This window comes from Xiphias gladius, chromosome 12 (genome assembly GCF_016859285.1).
Source record: "Xiphias gladius isolate SHS-SW01 ecotype Sanya breed wild chromosome 12, ASM1685928v1, whole genome shotgun sequence".
NCBI classification, from domain to species: domain Eukaryota; kingdom Metazoa; phylum Chordata; class Actinopteri; order Istiophoriformes; family Xiphiidae; genus Xiphias; species Xiphias gladius.
The window spans coordinates 16,248,722-16,264,940 of NC_053411.1; the positions used below are offsets into that span (position 1 = coordinate 16,248,722).

Below are 16,219 nucleotides of genomic sequence, written 5' to 3' on the forward strand. Positions count from 1 at the left end.
TGTGTCCCTCTCTCTCTCTCTATCACACTTACATACTTCTCTTGCTAAAGGCTTCATGTCAACATTATACGTTTTTGCTGGAGCGGACACCTCTCTCAGCTGTTATCACAGCGGCTGTGTAAGTAAAATGACTAGATGATGTACGGATTAGAACCGTTTTTGTAATTGATTAATTGTTATTTAGTAGGTGATCAATCAAAAATGCCAATCCTTTTCTATTTTCAGCTTCTCAAATGTGAGGATTTGCTGCTTTTCACCATTTTATATCTTTATATAATTTTTACATTACTGTAAAGCGAATTTGAAGACATCGCTTTGGGCACCGGGAAACTTTTACGAGCTAAACGATTAATGGATGGTGCCTCTTGCCATATGCTTTATTTTCGTCATCACAACCAAACACTAAAGAGTGGAGTAGTTAAGATTAGTAAGAGTAAAATATGGTACAGATCATGTCTTTTTTTTAAGGTTTGTAATTGTCCAGCAGGACACAGAAAATGTTGAGCTGACCCCTCTGGCAACTCGTCAAAAATAGGAAGTTTCTCTGTTTCTCATCGACACAGATGGAGGTCTGACAAAATTAAATAAAGCACCCACTTCCTGACTGCTCTGCAACTTGAAATGCCGCGGTGTGTTGACCCAACCACTGCTAGAACACACACGCACACACAGACACACAGACAAACCATTCTGTCATCCTTAAGACTGACCTCTGACCCTCAGGGTTTTCCCAATGGGAGCGGATGTTTTTGGACCTAATGGATCCAATATGACACAGATATTAAGTCCAGGAAAGACTAAAGTAAAGAGTCTCAGAGCTTTAAGTCTCAGTAAAACTAAAGCCCTTTGGCTATTAGTAATGAAAACCAACTAAAACCAACACACGCCGTCTGGACTGTGTCTCTGGTGTGTTTGTGTTGGGGTTGGACGTTATATCACCCAAGGGAGCGGGGTCTTACTCAGGCACTTGCAATGGATTTAACAGCTATAGATGATAAGAGAATGAGCCACAAAAGCTTCTAAATTTATCTGGTACATTTATTCGGGGCCTCTTTATCCTTTTTAGGCACACAAAGCTGACGAAAGGTGTGTTTTTCCTCCCCACTGCCGGATGCTTGTTTTCATGCCACATTTGGCTGCAGGAGACGTCTACAGGTCATATTATTATGTCTTGGCATGCCAGTCCTGCCGTCCTCTGCTATAAGTAACACAATGTTCTAGTGTGCGGTGCCATCTGAGCCGAAACGTCTCTGGAGGGTAAACAGCATGAGCAACGTGAAAATATGAGGAGCATTTTCATTCAAAAGGTGGAAAACTGGTACATTTTATGTGTATGAAATTTGCTGCAAGGCTTTTTTTCAGGCTTACGTTTTGTTTTTAGTGACAAAGTGCAAATAAAATGCACTTTGTGATGCAAATGAAAAATTCAGTGCTCCGATGCACACGGGGAACTTTAACATGACTGTACACCGGCGGAAATAACCAGGTACATCTATCATATTCAGTGTACAGACACGAGAGTGGAATCAATCTTCTTCTTCGTCAAACTCCTAAGATTTTGAACTATTCCTTTAGACGTTAACGGCAGTAATCTCTTTCAGCAATTCCCTTTTTCTTTTTCCAAGCAAGTAAACTTCAAGTGAGGTTTGTATAGCTTTTACTCCTCTGTACCAATACATTTACTTCTTCTTAAGTATTAATATCTGTAGAGTATGAGTAGCTGTATTCGTATGGGACGGTCCGCTACTCGCTCTGCGACTCCGGATCAGATTCCCATGGTTGATTTCTCCTCAGAGATTAACTTTTGATAAAACCCTATCATTTGTTCTGGTTCATGGCTGACCCTGTGCTCTGACGGGCGGCGGCAGAGAGACAACGGTTCACCCCTCAGGGATCAACAGAGCATCACCAAAATCATATGTGACAACATCTACACTCCGTCAGTTAGCATCAGTAAGTAAGCATCAGTAAGCGGCAGCTGCCTTTAATTCAGCTCATTACTTGCGTTACGTTTTTTAGCGAAAGGTGCCAAAGCTCCTCGCAGGCGCGGCTCCTGCACGATGTGACGGACAGAATTCACGTCCGTGTGAACTTTGATAGAGAACATCCGCTGAAATCAGGCAGGAGAAAGAGAAAACTGACTGATTCTGCTCCAGACCTAAGTAAACTTTTTTTTCTATCTCATATCATGCAAAGAGCACAGCTGTGATAAGGCTGCGGATGCCGACAGATGAACTTTCAGTCACACCGAGATAGAAAGAAAGATTTAAAAGCTTGGTTTTTTTGTTGTTAAGGGAAAATGATAAGGCAAAGTGAACAGGAACCCCCCCCCCCTTTTTTTTTTAGGTTGGCTGCTCAGTATCTAAATACTTTAAATTTAAACACTACAAAAGTTAGTTTAGCAGTTAAACAGGGCTGAATTCAGCAGCTGACTGATTAGGCAATGGACAGAAAGTTAACTGACCGCTCTAAATTTTGAAATTATTTCTCTTCGCTCAAAGCTGCGTTTTGCTTATTGTTACTTCGTTTGGATGCTTGAATGATGGATGCGCAAAGTGTGGCACTAAAAGGCTGTTTTCTCTTTCATCTGCAGGAGGAGGGAAGTTTCTTTGTGCGCATATTAAATTTCAGTTTAACACACGGACTTAATGTCTTAAAACATGTCTGGAGGGGATTTGATTTCATTTATTTGCTGCCCTTTTTCTCTGTTTTTATATCAATGAGAATTTTTTTGGTTTTTGGAAAGTTGGTTGGACAAAACACGACATTTGAAGCAGTCATCTTGACTCTGGCACTGTTTTCTGAAATTTTATTGATTAATCGTTTAATCTATTGATCAAAAAAAAGAAATAATTGGCTGATGAATGGCATGTGAGAAGAATCCAAAAGATTCATTGTTGTTCCCTGGAGAGAAATTTTCTCAAAACCAAGCAGCTCGTTTCAGAGTCGAAATGTACTGGTTTACTTCCAAGTTTGAATGAAGGATTTTACTGCCCATCAGAGTAGTTCTCATCTGTCTCCGGGCTGCTCATCTATGACAGACTTCCACTTTGTTTTTTCAATAACTTAACAGCTGTTTTTAATGTATGTGCATGTTTGTCAAAGGATTGGTGTTTATCCTGCTGTCAAAGTACCTAAATTAGACTTTTTGTTTTAAAAAAAAAAAAAAAAAAACGCTCTCATTTTAAAGTAAACTTACATTTGAGTATTTGGGTTGCATAGGCCTTTGACAAATATCCGACCTCCCCCGATACCACATCATAGACCTCCGGTCATGAAGGGAGACCGTCAAGGATCGGGCCGGGACTCCCTAACTGTGCACAAACGCAGATCCGCACTACTTTCCACCTGTTGAACTTCGGGGTTGTTAACAACTATGATCGAGAACACACGTCACCCCACCGACTTGTAAGTACAAAAGTAAAACTGAAAAGAGACAAATAAGCACCTTACCACCCTGAACAGCTCACAACAATAACAGCTGAAGAAGGTAATATAGCTGCTGCCTGTGTCATTTGGGCCTAGCAGGAGGCCTGTGCAGAGGTATTACCTGAGCTATATCATTTTCCCTACAGGTACCCGGGTGTAATGTGGCGCTCGTCACTGTATTATTTACCTAAAGCGGCGTAGAGTAGGCAGGCCGTAAGTGTAGGCTTCCGTGTCAGACAGTAATTGTTGTTTGGATACAGGCTGAAAGAGACCGAGCTGCAGTGTGAAGCTTACAGTTAGTCTGGTTTTAGCCAGCGGTGAACACACCAAAAGGGTTTCGGCCGGGGTAGGGCTTTTCAGCTATTCATTCTTTTTTAAATTGTTTTACGTCGGAACAAAGTCAGAGCGAAGAAGGGGGGGGGGGGCAGGAGATGTGTGTGTGAGCAGCGGCGGCCACCTATAGAAACTCAAACTCCACCAAGACAATCCAGGCAAACACAAAACGAGTAAAACATGGCAATAAGAGCGCAAACTGATACTGTAAGGTCTTTATTAAAGCTAAACATGCCCCAATTTAAGGGCATGATTACCACGGGGGACAGGGCGGACGTGTCCCCGTCACTTCTGAAAATCCTATTAGCCTTCACTAAAAAGAAAACTGTCCTACTCTGCTTTATCTAATATTTAATGTTTGACTGATGCTCAGTTCTAGCATCTATTTCATGGACAATATTTGCTTGAACTAAGACTGATTTTTTTTTTTTTTTTAAACTGTAAGAACTTAACCCTTGACTGCAGTTGTGCAGGGTTTCAGAGTCTGATTGAGAAAAAGCCAAAACCTTTGGATGTACGCTGCTGCTGAAGAATTACAGACGTAGAAAGATTCCACATGAGTGTAATGTTTCCGCATTTCAATGAAGTCCCTGAAGTGTCCAGCATTAAAAACCACAGTCTGACACTAAACCTTCCACTTAGTTCTGTGGTATGCTAATGAAATTTTTTTTTTTGGTCAGCAGCTTCTAAAGAAAGCGTGTATCAGGTTTTATAGCAGAATTCAAAGCCTGACAACACTACAGCCGTAATGCAAAATCATTCTTTCACCTTCATCGTATCAGAAATCGGCAATGTCTTATAATTTTTTTTAAAAGCCCTTTAGCAACTGCTTTGTGACCTGTTTCGCTGTCAAAGCATTTTTCAAAGACACTTTAAAACATATTCTCAAGCTGTTTCAGACAGAGAGCGAAGCCCTTCCACTTACGCCGAACATATTCGCAGCCTTCACCTCTCTGACCTGATGATGCTGGAGCATTTCTAGAAGCTTGTCAATGTATAGGAATGTATACGAAGCCGGCCGGTTTATACTCACGTCTAAAACACCCAGAAAGCTGCGCTCGTAACTGCCTACGTTACAGCCATGAATCAGAAAAGCCGAGCTGCTCTGTTTGTTGCTATTAAAGCACGAACAGCTGACAGGCGGAAAGCACCTGCATATATCTGTGCCTACTATGTTGGTTGTTGGTGTGTCGCTGGCAACGGACGACGGTTGACGTTAGCTGTGACGGGAATCTTAACGGAAGAGGTTTCAGGAGACCCAGACGCCTTACGCAGAGGACGTTCGCTGAAGCTCGGGCGAGGAGGATTAGAGATGAGCAATACAACCTAACACTGCGTGATGCCCCCCAGTTTTGAGGGTCATCCTCCTTGCAGGGCGCATTTGAACCCATACGAAGAAAAAAACATACGAAACTTACCGCAAGTCCAAATAAGGATATTCCTCATGGGACCACGGCACCCATCCGTACACGTGTGATGATTCTATTGGACACCGAATCCTGACCATTAAACCACGTCAACCTAAGTCATGTTGTATGTTTCATGCAGTACTTTCCCAGGGGAAGACAGTCTGCGCCGGAGCCCGAGGGCCCCTGTGTTATGACTGTTCACTCCCTCGGCCAGAGGCTGGGCCCTTCATATCTTTACGACCTTGGCTGCTTATGTCAACTGCTCTTGGGGACTGGGACGGCTTGACTCCGTCAGTGACTCCACAGCTATCCTTGAGACAGACAGTGAACTTCTGCTTTCAGGGCTTACTTCCAAGCGACCCGCGGAAACACCGCCTAATGCTACCTGAGGACCCAAAGACGGAAAAAAATTCCTTCACATTACTGTCAGGGTAGCAGTGCCAAGAAAATGAGTCCCTCGTCTAAAGACACGCACTGTTTTGTGTTTATGTGCGTCTGAGTCTGACACCTCGCCCGGAGGAATCGCAATACAGTCTATAGACAACAGACAACTGTCGAAACATGCAGGCCACAAACTGACACAGAGCTCACTTTGATATCTGTAAAACAGTAGCAATGTTTGTGGGCGTTATTTTATGGAGCTGTGTGATGGAAAGAGATAAAAGTTGAAGTTGGAGCCCCGAGGTCACAGTTTCTTAATGAATCGAGGGTAATGCAAATTAAATGAACAAAACAGCTTTTTTAAATCAAAACCTCAACGGAAAAGGATGTTTAACGAACTAAACACTTTTTTGTGAGATAGTAGAGTTGCCAAAAACACAATCAGCCGTTTAGTTTGCTAATCCCACGGCCAACAGATTATCAGATATAGATTTTTATTCAAAATTAATTATTTTATACAATCGTATATATTTATTTTACCTTGAACACTTTGCATTTCTCGTAATAGCTAACCTCACAACCAACAGATAATATTTAATATCTGCTGAATGCCTTAATGTTGCAAGAAAATATGTCTACTTTTACACTGCTACATAATGTAATGGTGTTAACTAACTATCGCCATTTCTGTTGTATACATTTTCTAGTTCATCCCTAGTACTTTATTAGTTATGAGCAAGCACGTGGGACCTCGACCCAGGCAGAAAATCGCACTAAGCTGATTTAAAGAGACCAAAGCAACCAAAACTAGACATGAAATTATTGAAGTAGCATCATTCCTGAGAGAAAATGTAACGTCTCTCTCTGTGACTGTATGGAAAAGGGGCAAAAATAGCCTTCTTTCGCAACTGTGCATGTCCAAATATTGACGAGCTACTGTTTTTCGTGTTCATAGGAGAAAGATGAAAATGGACCCAAAACAGCATCATACAGGTAAGACATGACTCACCCTGCTGCCTTTCTCTGGGTTGCACCTGCATCCTCCGCTGCAGTCCAGGCCTGCACACGGCTCGTCAAACTTGTTACCCTGGGGAAAACAGAGAGAAGAAGATATTACAACGGTTGCTTGTTTGCCTCGTGGTGGAAAACTGTGCGTAGCAAGAGCGAATGTCACAATTTCCCTTCTTTTGAGCAAGGCACTTCACCACCACCAGCAACAATGTGTAATTGCGTTAGCCTAAGGCATAGCGTGTCTTTGCAAAAGTGCAGCAGTCTTTGGTCAAAGCCCTTCCTGAATAAAAAAAAAAAAAAAAAACAATTAAACAATAAGAACAAGACCTGCAGTAGAAGAGCATCTAAAGACCCAGTAACACCATGAGTCATGTGGGTAAGAGGAATCCTAATAGCTGCATCGGTGAGAAGTTGGCAGATTTACAGTAGTTTGAAAAAGGCAAAGGGATTTAAACAGGATTTTAAAGAGGATCAGATCCTGTCAAAGCTAAACCTGGGCGTTGAAAGATAAAGTGCATTACTTTTTTTAAATGAAGATCTAATTATGCGTCCAAATGTAACATGTATTATCACGTTCTTCAAGCTCTAAACAATGAAATGTTATCCCTTTTGCATTGTAATAACATTGTGTCTATAACCTTTAGTTTTCTCTCCTTGTGCCTTTCTTTTCTAGGTTTGCTAACAGGGGCCAGATGACTCCATGTGTGACCGTTGACCGTCCCCTCCAGCCACTCTGATTTGCCCACTGATTTTCTAACAGAGTCGCACGCCAGACTTAACGGCAACCTGAGTCAAACCGCCGACCAAAAGAATAGGTCCCGTGATACCAACGGGAGCCATGGAGAAGCTTTAGCCCAAGACCTCATTCATAATGCTACTGTGACCTGCGGGACGTTTTGTTTTCTCAGCCAGGGCAACCAGGAGTGAGGGGCTTCATCTTTGGTGTGAAAAAACAGAATCGCACGAATCTTTGGGTGATGCCCAGAGACTAAAGTAAACCACCTTTAACATATGCTACAATGGTTCGCAGACATTAAAAAATGGAAAGAAGACAGATGTTGTTTACATAGAAGTTGTTTATGCAACATGCTTCCTCGTAAAATGCCAGACAATCGATTCATGATTATGGAAACATTTATCTGCATCCAGGCGCTCTATAATCGGCAGTGTGGAGAAGGCTCTGCCCTTAAAGATCCAATTGGGATTGGACACATGAACCTTTCCGGGAAAGCAGTGCATCTTCAGCGGTGATCCGATGCTGCACTAAGGACTCGAAGGTTAATCAATACGAACTGCAGCTGTGCAATGCCTCCCGAGGTTGTGTGGAAAATAGGTATTAAAAAAAAAAAAGAAAAAAAGAAGGAAATATACAGGATAGGAATATTAAAAATAAACTCAGTGTCTCAGTGTCACCAAACACCATTTGTAGCTTATAAACTCCAAGTGAACTGCAGATTAACCTTTAGTTCCCTGGGTGGCATTCCTGACATATCTATGAAAAACATCATGCAGCGCTTTTAGAGCTTTTATAAGCTGACATATGAATGGCATAAGCTCATATATATGAGGTCCTTAAAACAACATAAAGTGCCATCTATTCACACGTTGGGTCTCTGGGTAGGAGGTAATGGACCACATGGTGAGTGGAAATAAGTGTTGCTTATTTGTACGTGTGGGTTTATACGTGTTAATACTGTGTGTGGAATCTAAACTGGGTTAAAAACGTGACAAATACATGTACACAGATAATTAATTAGCACGCTCGAGCACGTCTGTGTGAATATATCAGCAAACGTCTCATACGAGTCCATGAATTTGGGGGTCTCCTTTGGGGTCGAGCTCAAGGGTCAAGGCTGGCATGTCAACGTGATTAGCGGATGAAAGGGCGCTGGCAGGGTGGAGGAGGACGTGGAGGTGAGAGGGACAGGAGGGAGGATGGGAGGTGAGGAGGGACAAAAGGGTGTTGACTGGGGTCTGATGGAGATGAAGAGGACAGGAGCGGACAAGGAGCAAGTGTGCAGGTCAAAGCTTAAATGCGATGAGGAGTGCGGGTTGTATTAGTTCATATGGGCGCAGTCTGCGTGTGTTCATATCCACAACAGCCGAGGTCAGGGACCCTCCAGGACCCCTGTTAGTATTCATCTGGTCTAGGGTCTAAGTCTAATGTAATACGAGCCTGGGACAATCTGGTGTGTATCCCATGTGAAGGCACCTGAAAGATATTACACAGTATGGATTTAAGATGCAGTCCTAGATGTTTTTTAATCAGGGTGTGAGTATTATATTATTAGATGCTCTTCTGATCAGGTTTGTTGAGTCGCACCTGTCGTTAGCATTTCATCAAATCTGAATCCGGTACTGACTCTGCCGATCAGGTCTCTCATAAAATCTACTTAGGTTTAGCACAAGAATTCCAGCGCACACCAAAAATATCTAGATCGACTGAACTGTTGAGTTCAGTTGTACAGAATTTACAAGGCTGTGAGAACGAAGCGGTTCACGGCGTGGCTTCCTCAGGCTCAGTCATCAACAGGTCTCTGCTTTTAGAAGTTGTTGCAGCGGCAGAAATAGTCATTTACAGATCACACATACAAAAAGAAACTCGTCTGACCTGTTAGACGCAGCTTTCAACAACTTTATAGGACCAATGCTATGACAAAATATAACAAAGTCAACATTTAAGAACTAAAACCTTTGGACTCTAGTTGAAACTAATACTCTAATACTGAAGTTTTCCAGATACTTATATTTTCAATTTAGTTAAGTTTTAATTCAGCTAACATTTATATTCATTATTGATTAATTTGCGGATACATTTCTTGATTAATTGATTCATTATTTTGCCATTAGACCAAAAAAAATGGTTAAAATGCCCTTTAAAATTTCGTAAAGCCCAAGGTGATGTCTTCAAATCTCTTGTTTTAGGAATTTACAAAATTACAAGAAAACTGGTGAACACATTAAGCAGTATAAGCTCAGAAGGAGGTGCAAAAGATTACTACTGCCAGCTACAACTGCTACGCCTGCTAGCACCTGGCCAAGACAACTGAATCAGCTACAACCACAAAAGCTGCAGACAAAGAAACATGAAAGTGAAAAGGAGAGGAAAACACACAACAAGGAGAAAGCAAGCTTGGTACAGAGCAGAGAGCAAGAAAGAGAGAGAGAGAAGGAGGGGAAAGGTCAGGTGCTGGTCCTGCTTTCTTCCCTCTGATCTCCTCAACTCTTCTAATCACAATGACAGAAGGAGGGCAAAAGAGGGAGAAAGTGAGCAGGGAAAAAGTGAAATTTGGGCTAACGGAGGGAACAAGCAAGGGGAAAAAAAGATAGCGAGTGATAGAAAAAGGGCAAAAGAAATGGAGAAAAAAGAGGGAGAAGCTCAAATTAAATTTTGGCAAAGAGGCTAAAGAGATAAGAGGCTAAAAATAGAAGCAAAACAAGTGCTTCAGAGCTTTAATGGTTCTCCAAATTAAGCCCAAAAAAGGACCACAAAAGGTAAAAAAAATCAGACAGGACGGGAGCTTTATGCTGTTTATTGGAAGCTCAAGCAAAAATATGGATTAAAAATGAGAAAAAAGAAACAGAGAATGACAAAAGAAAGACAAAAAAGACTTGATAAAGCTAAAAGTCTTGTGCTTTCTTGGTTCCCATCTCTATATTATGTTCCTCTTATTATTTTGTTCTATAATCCTCCTTGTGTTACAGCATGAATACTTCCTCGGGTACTATCCAGTCAGAGCTGGCCGACCCAGATTGTTATTACCCCTGAGATCCATTGTTCTGAGATATGATCCAGCCTCCACCTGAGCAAGGTGGAGGTGCGCTCGGGCGCTGATCCTCGCTCACTTCACGCTGTCCACGCCCAGAGTTAAAAGCGAAGGATGATGTGGGCAAACGCATGCTAAGCCGGCGCCCGAGGGAGAACATTCAACCTCACGTGTGATGTGGTGTTGAATACGGAGGAGGAGGACAATTAGGCAAACAGGGATGCATCCACTCAATAAAGAATTATTAGAGGTTAGTAGAATCCCATGGAGCAGGGCATGGAGCAGGCATTTGGATCTTTAGACACATCTAAAGCTCCGACGACTACACATAATGCGCTTATATACAGGCGAGGACCCTCTTTAACCTAAACCTAATTTTAACCCTAACCCTGAAACCAAGCCTAAATCCTCAGACAAACCTTCAAAAGAGCGAAGACCTCATAAAATGTCCAGACTCTCCAATAATGTCCTCACTTGGAAGATCAAAAAACTGCGCCTCACAATGAAAGAAGTACAAAAGCGAACACTCCCACACACACACACACACACACACACACACACACACACACACACACACACACACACACACACACACACACACACACACACACACAAACAACACGGCTATAGTCTCCCATCGAGAACAAAGACAGTCTTTTAAAAAAAAAAAAGTGTAATATGAGGACAATAATCTGAAGACAGAGAGAGCTACTTGATCATCTCATCATCTTACATGCACTGAAACACAACCTGTGTGTGCACGCTTGTTTTAAAGCTGCACTATCATTACCACATTACCAGAACCAAAAAGTCCTAAAAAAAAAAAGCAACAGGATGCAAAAAAAAAAGAAAAAAGAAAAAAAAAAAGAGACTTGAGATACAAGGTTTATTCTTGACATCGGAAGCAGGAGCTGTCAAACAAACAAGATCCATTTAGTAGCTGTTCTGTAACTTTTGATCATATCATACAGTCCTCCTCAGCAGTTGTAACTGATTTGCAGATGGATATCTTCTAAAGAAGACTGTGTGTCGGAAACTGAAAGCTTAGGGTGAGATTGTTTTATAAACGAATGAAAAAATTAATCTAAAGTAAAAGGCTATTCAGGATCCATGGCCTTGTTCTAGAGTTAAAATTAACGGGCCAGTTCACCGATCTTATAAAAAACATACTTTTCCACTTCCAATTATCCGGCCAAACCAACAGTCTCGGGTCTTCCTGCTGAATAATTAGGTAGGAAAACTGTCCACAGAACATATCCTGAAGTTTTACTTTTCATTAGAACTATTTAAAAAAAAAAAAAAAAAAACGATGAAAACTGTTGACAGCGATGTCTGCAAGCATACGGGTCCATGGTTCTCGAAGAGCCACTGCTGCTGGCGAGTTTCAGCTGTAGTTTCTTCACACTTTGAGCAGCACAGACACAGCTCCATTCACTTTCACCGCACCGGGGCGGTAGCAGTGGCTGCAGATGGCGGATAACGCGGCAATCCGGAAGCCCCGTGAGGCCGCAGGATTCACAAGTCCCTTTACTCCGAACAAAAACCCGGGAGATGCCCAAATGTGCTCGTAGCAGTGGCTAGTGTTAGCAGCACTCCTTCTGCGGAAGCTTACTGCCTCCCCACACATCCAGCCAGACACCGAGCGCCGACGCTTTCCAACCGGTCTGCCGACAGGGACGGACTGCATACATCAACCGTCCCAACAAAATCTGGGTAAAACGGCAAACAAGCCAACCTCCGAAATGCTGAAGCAACAGAGCATCACAGTAACTGCGATATACAGTAATTATGAAGTTTCAAACTGTAACGCTACTGTACTGTTTTACTAAGTAAGGTGTTACTGCCCTACCTCATACTCTAGAATATATATATTGTTTTGTGATTTGAGTGAACCGACCCTTTATGCTAATGTTTAAGTTAAAAGGAGTGTAAACCCACTGCAGGGTTCCGTGCATGTATGCTCATAATTTGCATACATTCACCGATATAATGTGATAGGGCAGGCACGTTCCCACTTGTCTGGATGAACTCAACACCGTGCTGAAACACATCATCCTTTCTTTCATTCTGTCATCCCGGCATTACCCAGCTATGCGTCTTTCAGCTCTAGCTAATGTTCCGCAATCAATCTTCCCTGTTTGCTCAAACTTTGCTGTCCAAACACTTTCATGTATGCGCGTCTAACTGAGACTTTTAAAAGCCTTCCGTAATACCGTCTGCTCAAAAACCTCCTGCACGGCGCACAGCTGAGAGTGGAAGCTCGTGGGTAACGGCTGACGCCTGGACTTGCCCGTTCATTCCTACAGGGTCTGCTGATGTTATCCTGATGAAGGTTGAGTCTGGGGTTGCCCAGAACATGGTATACACCGGCGCTTTCTGAGCTATATGGTCGAGACAACATGCATGATGAGACAGGATAGAAGTGATAAAGCCTCGCGTGATTCGTAGGTTATAGAGATATATAGATACAGCATGATGGATAGATATGTAGTGTAACATGATGGTGGTGGTTTGTTCGAGGGTCAGAGAGGCAGCCTCGGATTGGAAGATGGACAAGAATGCTCCACAACCCTTTGCAAACAGTGCGAAGTCACCATTAATCAGTTTCCATAACTGGCATTATGTATTAGCAGATTGTTCTGCCAAGCCAGCAGAGGGAAACAGCTGGCTTGGCTCTGTCCACAGCAAAGAAAAAATGCTTACTAAGCCCCTAAAGCTCCATAATTAACATATCACGTTCGATTTGTTGAAAAACTGAAAAACCTTTTTTTAAAACTTTGGACAGGGCCAGGCTAGCTGTTCCCCCAAGTGTCTCTTGGCCACAGCTTCATGTTCACGATGCAGGAATGAAACGCTGAATTGATCTTCTCATCTATCTAATCAGCAAGAAAGCAAGAAAAGCAAAAAAAGCATGTTCCAAAAATTGTCAAACCATTCCTTCAATCATTTTGTAAATGAAATTGTGAAAATGTTGGCGACAATTTAGAAAGAAAAAGGAAAGCAAATGTAATGTCTTCAAATTACTTGCTTGGCCTTAACCAACCATAAAAGACCTTTACTATCATATAAAGTCGCAAATCCTAGCATTTGAGAACCTGGGACAAGAGACTGTTGGACATTTTTGCTAGTTGAATGACTCGATTAAAAGTAGTTGCCAATTAATCAAATTTGCTTTCAGTGTCAATTCTTTAATTGCTACTAATTTGGAAAATCCTCCTTCCTCACCAGAAGCCATGGGTTTCTGATTTGATTGGGGGAAGAAAAAAATCAACATCATCAACAACAAAAAAAGTTATGCAAAGGAAAAGATGTCAAAGTCCTACTCAAACTGTTTGACTGACAAGGCAATTCTGGGACACCACAGCAGCAACCGCTTTAGATGTTAAACTTTAGATGTTGCGCAAGATATTTTAAAAAGAACTAACTGCCTCAAAACCCAAAACTGGCCCTTCATGCTTCCCCTACTAAGTGCTGCAAAGGGATCTGTTTCATCCACACCCTGTCAGTCAGCATGTCATGGCATCGTTTACTCCAACACCTGTCCGTCAAACTGTCATTGCACACTACAAATCAATGAACGCGCTGATTACTTGAAAGGAGGAGCAGGTGTCTGTTTTTCACAAGAAGATCCAACTGAGATCCGCTGACTTGGCAGTGAGAATGGTGAAAAATGTGTTTGGAAATGCTGTTTGACCCCGGAGGAGTCGCTTTACATTTCACCTTTGCCTGAACCTGACGTTGAGGAACAACCTGAAGGGAAAAAAAACAAGAGAAATGGCAGGTTGTGACTTCTTAGGCAAATAAAGAAAGACATGGTGGAGATAAGAGGAGAAAGGTAAAGACTCTCTTTCCTCTCTCTCCAATATCCTCCCCATCTTTCTTTCCTCTCCTTTTTTTTTTAATCACCGTATCTCAATATTTTTGTCTTCCCTTCCTCCTCCCAGCTCTTCCTCCCTTCCTTCTGCATTCTTACTCCTCTTCATCTCTCAGGGCCATCTGTGACCCTGACATCCACCACAGCACACTAACCAGCTGTGTTTAGGCCTCCAGCACTCCTGGTTTACTTCTGTTTATTCCATGCTGCTTTTTTGTGTGTGTGTGTGTGTGTGTGTGTGAGCAGTGTGGACTGTATATAAACTCACAAACATGGTATTATGTGTACAAGCGACAAATGAGGAGCTTTGTGTGCATGTCTGTGCATCCGAGCCCGTGAAAGTACAATTTCATAGATTTCATTTATGCATTCAGATATTCCTGCATGTCGTGAATAAGCTCACGTGCAGTGTTGTGTGTGTTCCCCTTGACAGGGCCACCCAGCTGGAGTCAGGTCATCTATAACTTGGCCGGACGGTGGAAATTTGTGATGCTGAAACGGACCCAAACAGGACATCGTACGCAGCCACTTGACACGGCCGAAGGCTGCGAGCGTAAATAAACCGCTGCTGATTGCAGAAAAAAGGGATATACTTCAGATAAGGTCCTACTCAGAAATGCAGAGAAGAGGCGTTATTCCCACTTTTGGAAAACTACGAAAACAGTTCCAAAGATGTTTTATAAGCACAAGATTTAAAACTCAACAAAAAAGAAAAGTTTCTGATGTAAATATTTGATTTCAATTAATATAAAATGCCACAAATGACAATTGTGTCCCTAAAAGGGCCGTACTGCATATTTTGAATGTTTTTCAAAAAGCTTTCTGAACGTTCCTTTCTCGTCCTCCATGCTACCGTGGGCTTCCATTAACTTTTGAATGCTATCGAAATCAATTAGCACACTTTGCACTTTGAGACTTGCTCGAGTTGTGTAATCCATGAAACTGAACATCCAAAAGTAATGGAAAACTGCCCAAAAATGGATGCAGAGTTGATGATCAGTGTAATGGCTAACGGATCTGCAGCAGATTTCCAGAGTCTGCAAACTGATAATCGTATCGTTCAGGAATGAACGGACACCAATTTCTGCAACTCTACCACAAGTTTTGGAAAAACAGAACGGTTAAGTAAAAAAAAAAACAATGGTCCTTAAACAGAGCAGATGATATTAGTAGCCATGAACTTTTCCTTTTCAGATGCATTTTGTGACTTCATGTTAGCGGATGGTAAACAACATGACGGAAATCTTGCCCTCTGCATTTCCCAATCTCAAATCCTGTTGAGACTGTGTTAACGTTGTGAAATACTTTAATGTCAAAAGCCTTTAAATGCACTGCATTGTGTGGCTTTTCTGGCAGAGTCAAATTAAACTGAGATTTAGAGAGATAAGCTCCTTCCAAGTGCCATATGCCCCTGACACAGAGGACCGACGGAATTATCAAAAAGAAAATCCTGTACTTGCAAACACAGCACGAAACTAACACCAGACCAGCTGATTTATTGGACATTTATCCGAGTAAATCACCTGGAAAACAAAAGTTAGTATGGAAAAAAAAAAATCCCCTGCGCTTCGCTGTCTATCACAGTCACCTTAAGGACATACTAGAGAACAAACACGCAGCAGTCTTTTATAAGAATTATTGAGACATAAAAATGTGATGCCTGTGGGTAAGAAAAAGGTCAGATATCACAAACCACCTCTGATACAACACGAAGCAAGAATGTAACTATATGGATCACTGACAGTTGAGATACAATATTTTAAGAGAGTGTGTGTGTGTGTGTGTGTGTGTGTGTGTGTGTGCGCGAGCTCCTGTTAGTTTTTGACGAAAACGCCCTGTACAGTATGTACAGGTGTGTCAGAAAAAGCTGCCAGTCTAACGGGAACGCAGCATCTTTCATGACACCTTGACATTTGGCTGCAACAAGACAAAAATCGAGGAAACTCCGTTCCAAGAAAAACGCCGAGCAAACACACCAAAGCACACACAAGAATCTCTCACATTAGTTTACCTGT

The 16,219-nt window shown here is 42.1% G+C and overlaps 1 protein-coding gene across 1 annotated transcript in view; it reads right to left on the minus strand.

Moving 5' to 3' along the window:
* The window catches only part of col4a6 (collagen, type IV, alpha 6), a 134,536-nt gene that overhangs the window by 50,954 nt on the left and 67,363 nt on the right, over positions 1-16,219 (minus strand). Inside the window, 1 exon segment of the mRNA XM_040140660.1 lies at positions 6,562-6,639. Coding sequence (XP_039996594.1) covers positions 6,562-6,639 — 78 coding nt within the window.